The sequence below is a fragment of the Lontra canadensis genome, unplaced genomic scaffold (assembly GCF_010015895.1).
Source record: "Lontra canadensis isolate GAN:19392208 unplaced genomic scaffold, GSC_riverotter_1.0 scaffold24, whole genome shotgun sequence".
Lineage (NCBI taxonomy): Eukaryota > Metazoa > Chordata > Mammalia > Carnivora > Mustelidae > Lontra > Lontra canadensis.
Genome location: NW_022631018.1, coordinates 17621744 through 17637582, shown reverse-complemented (window position 1 = coordinate 17637582; position 15839 = coordinate 17621744). Strand labels below are relative to the sequence as shown.

The 15839-nt window shown below is 38.4% G+C and overlaps 1 protein-coding gene across 2 annotated transcripts in view; it reads left to right on the top strand.

Moving 5' to 3' along the window:
* Window positions 1-15839, top strand: part of FMN2 (formin 2) — a 358907-nt gene that overhangs the window by 179329 nt on the left and 163739 nt on the right. For both annotated transcript variants that reach the window (XM_032862943.1, XM_032862944.1), the window contains one exon: window positions 7102-7163. In XM_032862943.1, the coding sequence (XP_032718834.1) occupies window positions 7102-7163 (62 nt within the window). The remainder of the gene's footprint in view (window positions 1-7101; window positions 7164-15839) is intronic.

Here is a 15839-nt window from a genome sequence, read left to right as displayed (position 1 = left end):
GAAGCTCTTTGCTTATGAGTGGGCGATCAGGCTGAGCTCAAGGAATATTTAGCTTGTCCAGTCAAGTTAAAGGTACAGTTAATGTTCAGGAATTACTATTTCAACCTGTCGACATTCAACAAAGATTTTTTCCCAAGCTCTTGTCTACTGGGTTCTTCTATATACGGTGAAGGACACAACAATGAATTAGGCGTGGACATGTAGTTGTACAGGGAAGGGTCTGTCAGTGTTCTCTAGTGTCTCTGTATGGCTGAAGATCGTACCTCAGATGAACGCAGTCGCATGGAGCCTCGGAGCTTTTGCTGATGTGGATTGATAGGCTGTGCCCGGAGTCACATTTCCTGACAAGTGCGTTTCTTCTTTCTGGTAAATCATGATGCCACGCCATTTTTTTCTGTGCCTTTAGAACCTGATAGAAAAACAGAAACTTCGATAAAATTAGTACATGGTAGAGGATAACAGAGAACCACAAGTTAAGACTGAGCAACAAAGAGCCAGACTTAGCTGCCTGGTGTAGTGGGCAGCCTCTCAGATGGCCCCCACGGATCTGGTATGAATGCTCTGGTGTGTGGACTGGACCTGGAGACTCATGATGAATTGTTGGAGATGATGGGATGTCACTGCTAAGATTAGCTCAGGAAGAGAAGGTGGCCTTACTTGCATGCCCATTGGGGCTCCTCTGAAGGAAGCCTGCTGTCTACTGTGAGGTTCCCTGTGGAGAGACATTTCTGACAAGAAACTGAGGCTCAGGTACAGCCAATAGCCAGTGAGGAGCTGAAGCCTTCAGTCTGAGGAACCCAGTCCTGCCAGCAACCACGTGAGGTTGGGAATGGATCCCCCGGCAGAGCCTCCATAGAAGAAGGTCTCAGCCTTGGCTAACTCCATGATTAAAGTCTTAAGAGAGACCTTGGGGAAAGGCACCGAGCTAAGCTGCACCTGGATTTCGGACCTGTGGGTAATGTTTGTTGATAATATGATAATTTATTTTAAGCCCTAAGCTTTAGTGTAATTTGCCATGCAGAAATGGATAACTAATATTCTTGGTAATAAACACCATGAGGTTTTCTACTTTTGGGGGGTCTCTACCCTCACTTTAGCAGGTCATGTGAGAAGGAGGGATTAAGGCAAGAAACCACCGGGACTGAAGTAAGTGTTCAGGGGTGATGGAGGGAAGGAGCCATCAAAAGCCGCCTCAGGGCTGTTCCCCCTGGGGAGACCCAGATTAAAGAAAACAAAACAAAACAAGAGTGGAGTAAGTGAAGCACTAACAGTGTTCTGTGGCTTAAAATAGTGCATTCGGTAAGAGTAATTATATCATACTGAATGACACCAGTAACGCGAACTACGTCATCTGGCTACTCAAAATATATGAAACATTTCTGAATTTGGCTAACGGTATTTTGTGAACTTTTGTTTTGCATGAGTTTCCTTTAACACAACCTCTTAAAATATGGTCCTTTCCCTTTTATGCCCTTTTTTTGATCAGAAGTGCAGAGACTGGATTCTTGTTATGCAGGCATTCAGACAGACGCGTTACACTCTAGTCTGTGCGTGATTTAGCATCATGGTGAGTTAGAATCAGCACCGTGTCCCACATTGCTGGTGTCGAAGAAGGCAGTGTTAGTAGCAAAGAAGGAGTGTCCAGGGAATGTGATACAGGCCTGTAACTCTCACCTGTTTGTGTACTTGTGTGTACAATGTCATGTGTGGAGCATACGATCATTTCACATCTCGGATCTAGAACTCTCTTTATGTAAAGCAATATCTTAAAATCAAAAGGAAATACATTTGTTTTCTGTTAGCAGAGCTCATTTGGATACATTTTTCGTATCTTAGGTTACACTGATTATTTGCGTTCTAAAATAGGCTCTTTTGCTCTTCATTCTGTAACATCGTGGTTTAACGAGAAATGCGTTGGGAATCAGCAAGTGTGTGCCAGAGGAGTTCATGAATTAAAGAACTATTTATGGTTTTAACTTCTGATTATTGAAAGCAAATGTTTAATCTTGAACCTAATTTTAATCTAACACATTGCCAGCCCTGTCTCCAGTTTCTAACCAGTATGTTCACAGATAATACATGTTTTGAAATTAATTACATGAATTATTCCAAGGCTTCTTGAATTATCCTTCTTACTCTAAAGTTGCTTATTTTCTCCACATGATGAACATATGCTACAGACAAAAGTCATCATCCCACTTGATAAAAGTCTCAGAGAAGCTTAGATCAACCGTACACAGCCTGTTGGTAGAAAAACCAGAAAGGGTACCATGTTCTTCTACTTAATTATCACATCCTTGGCATTTTATAAAAGTTTAAGCTTAAAAATAAAAATGCTATCCATTTTGGTCTGGAGTGATTATTAACACACGGTCCTTTATAGGTTGTTTAAAGAGAGTGGTAAAAACCTCCATATGTTCTAATCCTGAAAAGTCTGTGTACTTTATAAATTAATGATCTCTTAACATGCAAAAGAGAATTTCCACTCAACATCTTCTTAGTCCTTACACTCTTCTACATAAAAACAGAACAGGTGCTTCTTGGCTAAATTCAAAGTAACAAATTCATATATATCTTATGGGGAAACCATGAAAACTGCTTGGTAGACCTGCAAGGGAGTGTCTGGGTAGGAAGTGTGATGAGTCCCAGACAATGATGGCTGCTCCCAAAATTCTTACAGCAGAGAGGAAGAAATGAGTGTGAAGTAGTTGGTCTCTTATCTGAAGTATAATCCCATTAGCACCTAGTTGAATGTTAGAGAAAAAAAGTAATCTGAAAGATTTATCACTGAGTATCCTTCCAAATTTGGGATTTATTTGTGTTCTGAAATCTGCGTCTTACACCTAACGGTTTAAACGCCAAGTGAAGGAGACAGCGTATGATGAACGATACCCTGTAGTGGTAAGCCAGGATGCCATTTAATTGTGATAGTTCATCATCTAGGTGAGAGCACAGCCCTTAGTAGATACAGGTGGAATTTTTCTGTTTGGTTTATGAGGGCACAAAACACAAATTGGACCAAAAAAAAAAAAAGAAAATTTAACCTTGAGTTAGATAATAAAGCATCTTAGATCCAGAAGGGTTGAACTGTTGTGAAAACTTCAAGAGGGAAATATCATTAACCAACCACATGGTAGATCCTTTTACTTGCTCCTGCCTTTGGTCCCCACGAAACCCAAAATCTTGCCAGTATTTTCTTTGATTTCCTTTTCCCCTCACCTCATCCCCCTAAAGAAACTAGAAGTTGTCAAGTAACTTACTTGAAGTGATGCAGCTGCGAAGAAAAATGGAAACTCGGTTAAGTTCGATTCCATGTTCTGTGTTCCTCCTCCATCAGTAAACCATCCCATAAAAATAATATTGCCTTATGCCCACCATAGCCAAACTATGGAAAGAACCTAGATGTCCATCAACAGATGAATGGATAAAGAAGATGTGGTATCTATACACAATGGAATACTATGCAGCCATCAAAAGAAATGAAATCTTGCCATTTGCGACGACGTGGATGAAACTAGAGGGTATCATGCTTAGTGAAATAAGTCAATCGGAGAAAGACAGCTATCATATGATCATCTCCCTGATATGAGGAAGTGGAGATGCAACGTGGGGGTTGGGGGGTAGGAAAAGAATAATGAAACAAGATAGGATCAGGAGGGAGACAAACCATAAGAGACTCTTAATCTCACAAAACAAACTGAGGGTTGCTGGGGGGTGGTCGGGAGAGGGTGGTGGGGTTATGGACATTGGGGAGGGTATGTGCTATGGTGAGTGCTGTGAAGTGTGTAAACCTGGTGATTCACAGACCTGTACCCCTGGGGCTAATAATACATTATATGTTTACAAAAATATTAAAAAAATATTAATAAAAAAATAAAAATAAAAATTAGTATTGCCTTTTGGGGGAAAAGAGAAATTATCACCTTGAAATAATCTCTAAAAAAGGTATTTTCCTTTTGGCCACCTGGGTGGCTCAGTCGCTAAGCGTTTGCCTTTGGCTTAGGTCATGATCCCAGGGTCCTGGGATCGAGCCCCCTATCAGGCTCCTCGCTCAATGGGAAGCCTGCTTCTCCCTCTCCCACTCCCCCTGCTTGTGTTCCCTCTCCCACTGTGTCTCTCTCTGCCAAATAAATAAATAAAATCGTAAAAACAAAACAAAGCAAAACATTTTCCTTTCAAAGAAGGTTGAAACTTGGCACATGTACTCAAGGAATTTGTGAGGTGCTTTTCCCTTGAATCTTTTGCCACCTTAGAGAAATGTATTTCTATTTCTATTTCTGTGAATTCCTTAGCATGGCCGTACCTAGACGTCGGATTGGAGCGGTCTCTGTACATTCAGTTGTCCGCAGGTTTTCAAGGCTGAGTCATTAAGAACATCCACATCTAATTCCCCTTTCAAGTCAGTGTTTTTTGAGTAATGGTTAACCAGGTGGTAAGCTCGTAGAGTCCCTGAATGATAAGGCACTTGACATATTATTGCGTATCTGAGTGAATGCATCGTTTTATTTCCTTGATTTTAGAATTTTATCAGTTGAAATATGTAGATTTTAAGGGAGGGAGCACTAGAAGATACCACTACATATTTAGTAAGATAGGAATTTTAGTCTAAGTCTCAATCTCTGAAGTGCTAAAACGTGCTTTTCAAATTGAGCCCATACAGCACCTCAGTAACTTTCAGCGTTCCCAGATGACTTCTTTGGCCCTTATTTCCCAACTAGAACGTCTCTCATTCCATCCATTCACCTGCCAGTATCTAGTCTTCTCTAATTTTCAGCTACTCAAGCGTGACTATATTGTTCTCTTGAAACTGCGATTCCCACCAAATCGTGTTAGTGTCTCTCAAGTGTAAAGCCAAGTGAGAGAAAATTGTGTGGAAAGATAGTAACAGTATTTCTTTCCAAGGAGATTTCCGTGTGGTTGACTAAAAAGTGAGGTTTCATGGATTAGGAACTTTTGAGGTCTTGCTTAGGACCGTATACTTACGATCAGGACCACGTGGCATTTATTAAGATGTTCCTTAGTTTCTGACATTGTGTGAGATAAACAGATGAGAAACCGCAGTATTCACACGAAGTTGCAGGTGGGGAACACTTGTAGGAATAACGTGTTTTAAAAACGGCGGATAATGTCAGAGGACAGTTTTATCTTTCATAAAGAGTTTTGACTTGAGGATGAATGATTTTTTTTTTGTCTTTACCTTGTTCAGAGAATGAAATCTTACACTAAGTTGACGACTTGCATTTCTTTCTTTGTTTTCCCATCAATCTTTTGCTGTATCGCCGGAGGAATGTAGAAATACTGGATTATTATCTAATGAATTCCAAAGTCAGAGATCTTTGGGCTCACTGCAAGATTTTCTTTAAGGCCTAGACAATGTACAAGTCCAAAGGGGTAATTCCACACATGAATTTGCTATCTTTATTTGGGTTTTATGCATTTTGTTACATTATAGGCATTTTACCTCCAGTGAAAATCCATTAATTAATCCCTTTTAATTAATTTCTGAAATATAGTCAGAAGTTAGTTGGGTTGGTTTTTCTGCTTGGAGTCATTAAACAGATTGTGATATGTTTGCCTTATGTGGTCAAGGAGTGAAAACATTTGAATGAAAATCTTCATCAAATTCTTAGATTGATATTTGAGACGTAACTTGTTGGAAATGGGGAGAGTAGAATATTATTAGGGTGGAAGTATCATATTCTACTTACTGTGATATTTGTTGGTGAATCTGGGCTCTGTTCCCAGCTCCAAACAGAAATGCTACATTATGTTGTTTAGATGTCTCATCCGTCATATGCTTCAATTTCCCATTGTCCTTTTTAATTCCTTCTTGGTATTTTGCCAGAGTCAACTAGACTATGTCTCATGTACTTTAGGCCTTGAGAGAAAAGACAGTGTGAAATGCCTCAATTATCAAAATAAACCTAACCAATTTATGATTATCTACTTCGTGATTTTTCTCCCAGAAATCTTTGATCCTATAGGACTTTCATTGGCTAGTTGGCACAAATCTGAGCAGGGTAAATTCACATCATTTCCGGCTAATATGGATGTAGATAATGCAGAATGTTTTTGATTAATTTGTGCCCAAACTGAATTACAAAACATACTTCAAAATCCAACATGCTTCTCAGGCTAAAAATGCATTTAAGAACATATGCCCAGTTTTTGAATATTCATCCCATTTTTTCCGTACATAAGCATGGGCAGTTTGTACGGGAGGAATGGATTTGGGGCTCTTGAGCGGCTCAGTCAGTCGAGCGTCCAACTTGATCTTGGCTTATTTCACAGTCGTGAGTTTGAGCTTCATGTTGAGTTCCACGCGGAGCGTGAAGCCTACTTAAAAAGTGGATTTTTGTTGTTGTTGTTGTTGTTTTAAGATTTTTTATTTACTTATCGGAGAGAGAGAGATCACAAGTAGGCAGAGAGGCAGGCAGAGGAGAGGAGGAACCAGGCCCACTGCTGAGCAGAGACCCCGATGCGGGGCTCCATCCCAGGACTCTGGGATCATGACCTGAGCTGAAGACAGAGGCTTAACCCACTGAGCCACCCAGGCGCCCCAAAAAGTGGATTTTTAAGGGTGCCTCTGTGTTACTCTCAATACCATTGTCAATGCATTGTCCTTTGATCATAACCATGTAAAGAATTGTAACAGAAAATGCATCTTTCATTTTTATATTAAGTCCTTCGTTTAGTGATTAAATGTAACCTTTGTCCTAAGTCTAAGAATGGGCAGATATAAGTATTTATCTCAAAAAATGAGATGTAGCAGTAACAGGAGTGATTAGCCCCTTTTTCTAGTGTTCAGCAAATTTTTCAAATTCATGCAGTTGGACCTTCAAAGATAGACTCAGAGTTTATCTTTGACCTTTGACTGGGTCATATTCATGGGATTTTGTATTTGAGGGACAAATGAAAGCTTTACACTTTACCCCTACTGAAATTCCTCGGACACAGTCTTGGTAGTAGAGTTCAGTGAGTGTGTTGAAGGTAGAACACTATTCTGGAGATGATCACTGTTGTTCAAGATGGTCAGACACCTTTTTACAGCTGGCTTAAGCGGCGATTTATATATTTTCTTTTGTATTTTTTTTTCCACAGCTGTTGTGAACTTGGACAATTCTGTGGTTGATCTGGAGACCCTTCAAGCTCTCTATGAGAATGTGAGTAATAGAAGGAAATTTATGTGTGAGTATATAATACATATGCAATACTTGCCAGTATGTACATCTAGACTCATTGCCTTAATGTCCTTTAAGAAGAATTGATCTAGGTACACTGAATTTACTTAAGTATAAGTTAGGTAAAATACTTTCTAGAAAACCTACTGAACAAATGTGTGGTCTCATAATTTCAAAGATGGTGGTTCAGAGCACGCTGTGTGTGAGGTCATTCACAATCCCTCTTTTGACATATAATAGTCAATACTTAGGTAGAGGTTAATTTGAGCTGAGCACTATTTAACTCACAGTGTGATCAGTATTATTAGTTTAACTCTGATTAACTCAGATAATCTCCCCTGAAAACTCTAGATAGGTTCAATTATTATCTCCATTTTACATATGAGGACGTTGAGGCATAGTAAGGTCAGGGGACTCCTTCAAAAATCATACAGCGAATGTGGTATGGCTGGGGTTTAATTCACTCTGGCTCCATTTCTCTAAACTGAATAGCACTAATTCACATGGTAAGAACGTGATTACCTTATCAGGGCCTTTATAGTGCTTCTGATTATATTTAGGAGAAAGTCTCACTGTGGCCCTGTTTTGTAGCTGGTGTCTTTGAACTCTTGCGCTCGCTCTTTTTTTTTTCCATTTTGTTTCTACTCTTGCCTGTGCTGTACCTGGTATTTAAGCCTCTGTTTGTTTAAGGGGCATGGCCTTGGTCCTTGACTTTTCAGCCCCAAGTCAAGGAACTTTCTGGCTCTGGAAAACACATAATCAATAGGATACAGACTTCCTTCCCTGACTACTCCCTTGGGAACAATGTATTCTTGTATACTTGTCACTCTTGAACTTGGTACTTTTAAAATACATGTATATGGGGTCTCCCCTATGAAGTTTAGACCTTTGTAGGAGAAGATCTTTCTTGTGGTGCCTCACATAGAATCAGTTGGTCACGTGTAGAGTTGGTGCCTGGTCAGCCTGGTGAACACAGGGGTTCAGTTAGACGGACTCATTAATGGAGACTGAGAGGGAGGTTTGATGGTTGATTATGTAGTTGTCAGTACATGATGGAAAACTGGAAAAAATAAATATGTATTTAATATATTAGTATATTAGTGTCCCAGTGAAGTGGGTGTTTAAAATATATCCATTTAGAGGTACAGAGAGTTTTCATTTCTCTTGAATCTTTGATACCAACCCTCCCCCAACCAGGAGAGCCCTATGGAAGAAATGAGGAAATACCAGGGAAAGTAATTTCTTCAACATATCATAATGATGTCTGGTGTTGGTATATGGGTAACTGTTTTTCTTACATGTACATATATACAAGTGCTTATGTATATACACAATTTATATGTGTGTGTATACATGTGTTTTGTATATTGTATGAAGACATGAATATCTTAACCTGGTATATCCATGTGTAGAAATACATACAGAAAAAAATACAGAAATGGGGGACAAGTGTATTTATGAGGGAAGTTTAATTTGTGGTGATTTAGAGTATTTTATTTGGCAGTTTTTATCCTTTTAGAACAAATTAATTTCATGAAATACAAATTTCTAGCTCTGAATAAACTAGATAGCTACTCAGAATTTGTGTCTAATTTCTTTTTTTTTTTAAGATTTTATTTTTTTATTTGACAGAGAGAGAGATCACAAGTAGGCAGAGAGGCAGGCAGAGAGAGAGAGAGAGGGAAGCAGGCTCCCTTCTGAGCAGAGAGCCCAATGTGGGGCTCGATCCCAAGACCCTGAGATCATGACCTGAGCCGAAGGCAGAGGCTTAACCCACTGAGCCACCCAGGCACCCCTGTGTCTAATTTCTTACCATCATTCTTGTGAAAGTTGAATGAGAATTAGCTGGAACTGGTTAAATTTGTGGTTTTCTTAATGACCCACAGTTCTCAAAATATGGACATTTTAAACCCTCATTACCGTTTTCCAAGCGTCAGCCATATTCTTTCCATTTAGCAGGTTACAAAAGGGCAACAAAAGTTGTGCGCCACGTAAATTACAGTAAAACTGAACCTCTTCCTCAAGGGTTTCAGGGTTCTGCCAAGTAAAGCAGAATAAATACCTGTGTGTTTACAAGCAAACAAAAATTAATGGAGATTACTTTTTAGTTGTAAAACTCAGAATGATACTACTTTACTCACAATCATCATCTTAAAATTTGTTTTGGCTTTTGAGACAATCTCAAAGATGCCATGAAGTTGCAAGTTGCAGGTGTGGTACAAAGAACTTTTTTTTTTTTTTTTTCATCCTTTGCAAATACATTACCAACATTAGGGCCCATTATCCCTGAATACTTTGGTGCATATTACCTACAAATAAGCATACCTTTAACCACAATGCAACCATCAACATTTGGGAATTGGCCTTGATAATATTAATATCATCTAATCCTCAGATCCCAGTCAAGTGTTGCCAGTTGTTGCAATAATGTCCTTTATATTTAGGACATCTTTGAAACCTTGTCATGCTTCCTGTTGTCCTTTCCTTGGACACTTGCCTCTTCTGTGCTTTATATAGCATTATGTATGCGTACGTCTTATCTTTCAACTGAACAATAAACTCCTTATTAGTAGGATTTTTATATTCCATGTTTAGCATACTGGTTTGTATATAATATTCATAATAATTACTAATTAAAGAGTGAGCTGTTTTTGTTCTTGGTATGATTTTATAATTGAGGGAGGTGAAAATTTTTTATATCACCATATTTGATGTTGTATTTTTTGAAAAGATCAATGTAAATGTGGTGATTTCAGAAATATTTCTTCAAAGATTCAGAATTATTGTGTAAATAGTTAAACATTACTAGTCCAGAAATATTTCATTAGATTATGTGTGATTTTTCAAATAATGGTTTGAATTAAAATAGTAATGTTTGGTCATAGGGCAAACTGAGCATGTTTGTTTCCTTTGCGTTGATGTAATTTTGGAGATTACTACCTCAAGAGCCCCTTGTTGCTGGAGAAATCTTGCCTTTTCTTAGGTTATTTTGAGTCTTTTGAGTGTCTGTCCAGTGGGCTGACAAGAAGCTTGGGCTTTCTCTTCTCAGTTGATATTAAACAATACGTACTTCAGTGAACCCAAGACGAACCCAAGACCATAGAACCAGTTAGAGTTTATTTTTTAGTGCACAGTGCAGATAATTTTTTGTATGGTTTTTAGTTGCTGATCGCCTGTATGTTTACATGTGACTGATAAAAATAAGGCAGCGTGCTGTATGAATGCCAGTCTCTAGTAGACCTTGGTGGGAGTCCTTCCTACTTCCTACAGATTCCTCCCAAACTTTTCAACAGTATCATAGCTAGATTCAAATGTGCCAGTCTCATTCACCATGACATGATACAAACATGCTTTTAATACTCTGTCCCTCCTCTCCTACTCCAAATCACACAAGGGCTTACCAGAAGTTGTAGTTCTAACTACATGAAACCAGTGAGTGTACTGTTCCCTAGGGGACTGGGATTCTACCTATTTTCATCTACAGAAAGGGGCAGCCCAGCAACCCATCTAGCTTTAATAGAAGTTTTATATCTTCTTGATGGTATTGCATGCTGTGGAATGAACGGATGGATGGATGGACGGACGGACAGACTCTTTGTAACAGAAGCTCAGCACAGTAAAATATTCAGGCTACTTATCACTCCAGCGTCCTTCCCTTGCTCACTCCCAGCTTCCTAACTCACCGAAACATGGAGATCAAGTCATCTGATTAATATGAACCAACTTTTCTTCCTTTGTCACTACCACCTTCTCTATCTAAAAAAATTCTAGGAGTGCCTGTGTGGCTTAGTGGGTTAAAGCCTCTGCCTTCCGCTCAGGTCGTGATCTCATGGTCCTGGGATCGAGTCCCACATTGGGCTCTCTGCTCAGCAGGGAGCCTGCTTCCCCCTCTCTCTCTGCCTGGCACTCTACTTGTGATCTCTCTCTGTCAAATGAATAAATAAAATCTTTAAAAAATAAAAAAAAAATTAAAAAAATTCTAGGAATACCTTTGTGTCTTCTCCTGTTCCAATGGGGGAGCTGTTCTCATTCTGTACTTGTTTCTGTCTCTAGCTCTCTTTTTTCAGAGCAGCTCAGAGGTCCCTCAAATCTATCAATCAATCATCTACCTATCTATTTAAGATTTTATTATTTATTTGACAGAGAGAAAGACAGTGAAAGCAGGAACACAAGCAGGGTGAGTGGGAGAGGGAAAGCAGGCTTCTGCCCAAGCAGGGAGCCCGATATGGGACTTGATCCCAGGACTCTGGGATCATGACCTGAGCCAAAGGCAGACCTTAATGACTGAGCCACCTGGGTGCCCCAGATGTCCCTCAAATTAAAAAAAAAAAAGAGAGAGAGAGAGAGAGAAGGAAAGATAAAGAAGTGCAACCACAGATGGGCTCTGAAAACATGTCATCAACAGGGAAAGCATCTCTGAGGAAGGGACATTTGGAGTGAAAGTGGGAGTCCCCCAAGAAAGAAATGAAATTGTTCTAAGCAGAGAGAACAGTGTATGCAAAGATTTGGAAGCAGAAAAGAGGAGTTAGCCCACTGGCAAGAAGAAAGTATGTGTGCGTAAATAGATCTGGAAGGAATGGGTGGGAGGAGAGATGTGGCGGTAGGCAGTGGCTAGTTTTAGCTAGGGGTTTTAGGATATTTTAAGAGAATTGTGGAATATAAAATTTTTCCCTTTAATTCTGTCAATTTTTGCATCCTGTATTTGGACACTTTCTAATTAGACCTGTACACATTTAGATGTATCTTTCTGTATTAATCAGTATGAAATTCTTCCCTCTGCGAATACTTAGTCTTGAAGTTTATTTTAAGTGATACTTAGATGGCCATTCTGCCATTCTGATACTTCCTGTTTACATGGGTTTTCTTATTTTGTGTACTTCCAACTTACCTGTGTCTTTATGTTGGAATTACTTATGTTAGAATGTCTTATAGATAGTACATATTTTGGTCTTGTTTTTTTTATCCACTCTGATACAGTCTTTTCCTTCTTGGAACATTTAAATTGTTAACATTTAATATAATAATAGTTATGGTTGGATTTAAGTCTATAATTTTTTGTTTGTCCCTCAACTGTTGTCCTCTGTCCTGTGTGTGTGTGTGTGTGTGTGTGTGTGTTTATTTTTAACTTCTTGCTCTCTGAATTACAAAATACATCCCTAAACTTTGACATCCTACTTACCTGGAGTAATATTATAAAATGTAGAAACCTCAATGATACCATGTAGGGCTTTTCATTCTCTCTCCTTTATTGTCATATGAATAACACTTACGAGGTATGTACAACTCCTTGAGACACTGGTGTAATTTTTGTTTTAAATGGTAATGTACATTTAAGGGACTTAAATGTAATCTTTCATATTTACTCTCATTTTCTACATTTCTGAAACTCTCCCTTTGTTCTTTTTTTCTTCTTGGTGGGAAGAACATTTAACATGAATCCTAACAGATTTTAACAGATTCTTAGGTGTACAATATGCGATTGCTATCTATGGAAACAATGTTGCACAGCACATTTCTAGAAGTTTTTTTGTTTTGCATAAATGAAATTTTATGTATGTTGATTAGAAACTCCCCATTTTCCACTGCCCTCAGCCCCTGGCAACCACCGTTCTATTATTTTCTTCTTTGATACCTCATGTAATTGGTGTCCTACAGTATTTGATCTTCAGTGTCAACCTTATTTAACTTAGTGTAACACCATCAAGGTCCATCCATGTTGTCACATATTATGTGATTTCCTTCATTGTTAAAGGCTAAATATTTTCCACTGTGTGTGTATTATATATATATAATATATATGTAATATATTATATATATATAATACACACACACATACACACACACACACACATATATATATATATATATATATTTATGTATTTACATATCCTATTTTTAAAAAAATCTATTCTTCCATCAGTGGATGTTTAAGTCCTTTTCATATCTTGGCTATGTGAATAGTACTACCATGAACACAGGAGTGCACCATCCCTTCTGAGAACCTAATTTCAATTCTTTTTGATTCCTGGGTTATACGGTAGTTCTCTTTTTATGTTTCTGAGGGACTACCATACCGCTTTCCATAGCAGCCATACAATTTTGCATTCCAGCTGACAGCATACAATAGTCCCAGTTTCTCTACACCCTCCTCAACACATATTGTCCTTGTGTTTTGTTTTTTGTTTGTTTTGTTTTTGTTTTGTTTTGGTAATAGCCATCCTAACAGGTGTGAGATAATACCTCATTATGGTTGTGATTTGCATTATCTTGATGACCGGTGATATTGTACATCTTTCATATACCTCTTGGCTATTTGTATGTCTAATTGGGAAAAATGTTTATTCTATTCAAGTCTTTAGCCTTTTTTTTTTTTTTTAGCGCACTCTAGAGAGTGAGAGAGTGAGTGCAAGCAGGGAGAGAGGGAGAGAGAGAATCTTAAGCAGAGATCATGACGCTTAACTGACTGAGCCACCTGGATGCCCCAGCCTATTTTTTTTATTTTATTTTTTTTCAGTGCTCCAAAATTCATTGTTTATGCACCGCACCCAGTGGTCCATGCAATATATGCCCTCCATAATACCCAGCACCAGGCTCACCCAACCCCCCACCCCACCCCTCCAAAACCCTCAGTTTGTTTCTCAGAGTCCACAGTCTTTCGTGGTTTGTCTCCCCCTCTGATTTCCCCCATCTCACTTCTCTCCATCTCCCAATTTCCTCTGTGTTATTCCTTATGCTCCACAAGTAAGTGAAACCATATGATAATTGACTCTCTCTGCTTAAATTATTTCACTCAGCATAATCTCTTCCAGTCCCGCCCATGTCGATAACAAAAGTTCGGTATTCATCCTTTCTGATGGAGGCATAATAGTCCATTGTATAAATGGACCACATCTTCTTTATCCATTTGTCTGTTGAAGGGCATCTTGGTTTTTTCCACAGTTTGGCTATTGTGGACATTGCTGCTATGAACATTGGGGTACAGATGGCCCTTCTTTTCACTACATCTGTATCTTTGAGGTAAATACCCAGTAGTGCAATTGCAGGGTCATAGGGAAGCTCTATTTTTAATTTCTTGAGGAATCTCCACACTGTTTCCCAAAGTGGCTGCACCAACTTGCATTCCCACCAACAGTGTAAGAGGCTTCCCCTTTCTCCACATCCTCTCCATCACTTGTGTTCTGTCTTGTTAATTTTGGCTATTCTAACTGCTGTAAGGTGGTATCTCAATGTGGTTTTGATTTGAATCTCTCTGATGGCTAATGATGATGAACACTTTTTCATGTGTCTGTTAGTCATTTGTATGTCTTCATTGGGGAACTGTCTGTTCATGTCTTCTGCCCATTTTTTGATGTGATTTTATCTGTTTTATGTGTGTTAAGTTTGAAGAGTTCTTTATAGATCTTGGATATCAGCCCTTTGTCTGTAGTGTCATTTGTGAATATCTTCTCCCATTCCGTGGGATGCCTCTTTGTTTTATTGACTGTTTCCTTCGCTGTGCAGCAGCTTTTGATCTTGATGAAGTCCCAGCCTATTTTTTAATCGTGTTATTAGGGTTTGGTTTTTTTTTTGCTATTGAATTATTGGCATTCCTTATATATTAAGAAAATTAATCCTATATCAGTTATGTGGTTTGCAAATATTATAGTCCCACTTGTTTTCTTTTTGCTTTTGTTGGCTGTGCTTTTGGTGTCATATCCTCCATATCCTTGCCAGGACCAATGTCATGGATATTTTCCCTATGGGTTCTAAGAGTATTATAGTTTCCTGTCTTACATTTAAGTCTCTAAGTTTGTTTTGAGTTGATTTTTGTGTGTGGTATAAGAGTCCGGTTTCGTTCTTTTGCATGTTGATATCCCATTTTCCAACACCATTTGCTGAAGATGCTGTCTATCTCTATTATGTGTTTTTGGCATCCTGGTTGAAGATCTGTTGACTGTACATTTATGAATTTATGTATGTGCTCTGTATTCCATTCCATTGCTCTCTCTCTGTTTTTATGCCAGTATCATCCTGTTTTGATTACTATAGTTTTGTAATATAATTTGAAATTAGGAAGCGTGATACCTCTAGATTGGCTCTTTTTCAAGAGTGCTTTACCTAATTGGGCACTTTTATTGCTCCAAATGAATTTTAAGTATGTTTATCCTATTTTTGTTTAAAAAAAAAAAAAGTAGCTGGGATTTTGCATTGAATCTGTAGATGGCTTTGGGAAGTATTAACATCTCAGCAATAGTTAGTCTTCTAATCTGTGAACATAGAATGTCTGTGTCATCCATAACTTCTTTCATCAGTGCTTTGTAGTTTTCAGTGTACAGATCTTTCACTACCTTCATTAAGTTTATGCCTAAATACTTAATTCTTTTTGATGTTATTATAGATAGGATTGTTTTCTTAATTTGCTTTTCAGATAGTTCATCATTAGTGTAGAGAAACACAACTGGTGATTTTGCATGTTGATTTTGTGTCCTTTGAATGTTTGGTAGATAGGGCATCTGGGTGGCTCATTCAGTTAAGCATCCAACTCTTGTTTTTGGCTTAGATCATGATCTCAGGGTGAGATTGAGTCCCACACTGGGTTCCACGCTCAGCAGAGAGTTTGCTTTAGATTCTCTCTCTCTCTCTAAAAATAAATCAATCTTTAAAAATAAATAAATGAAT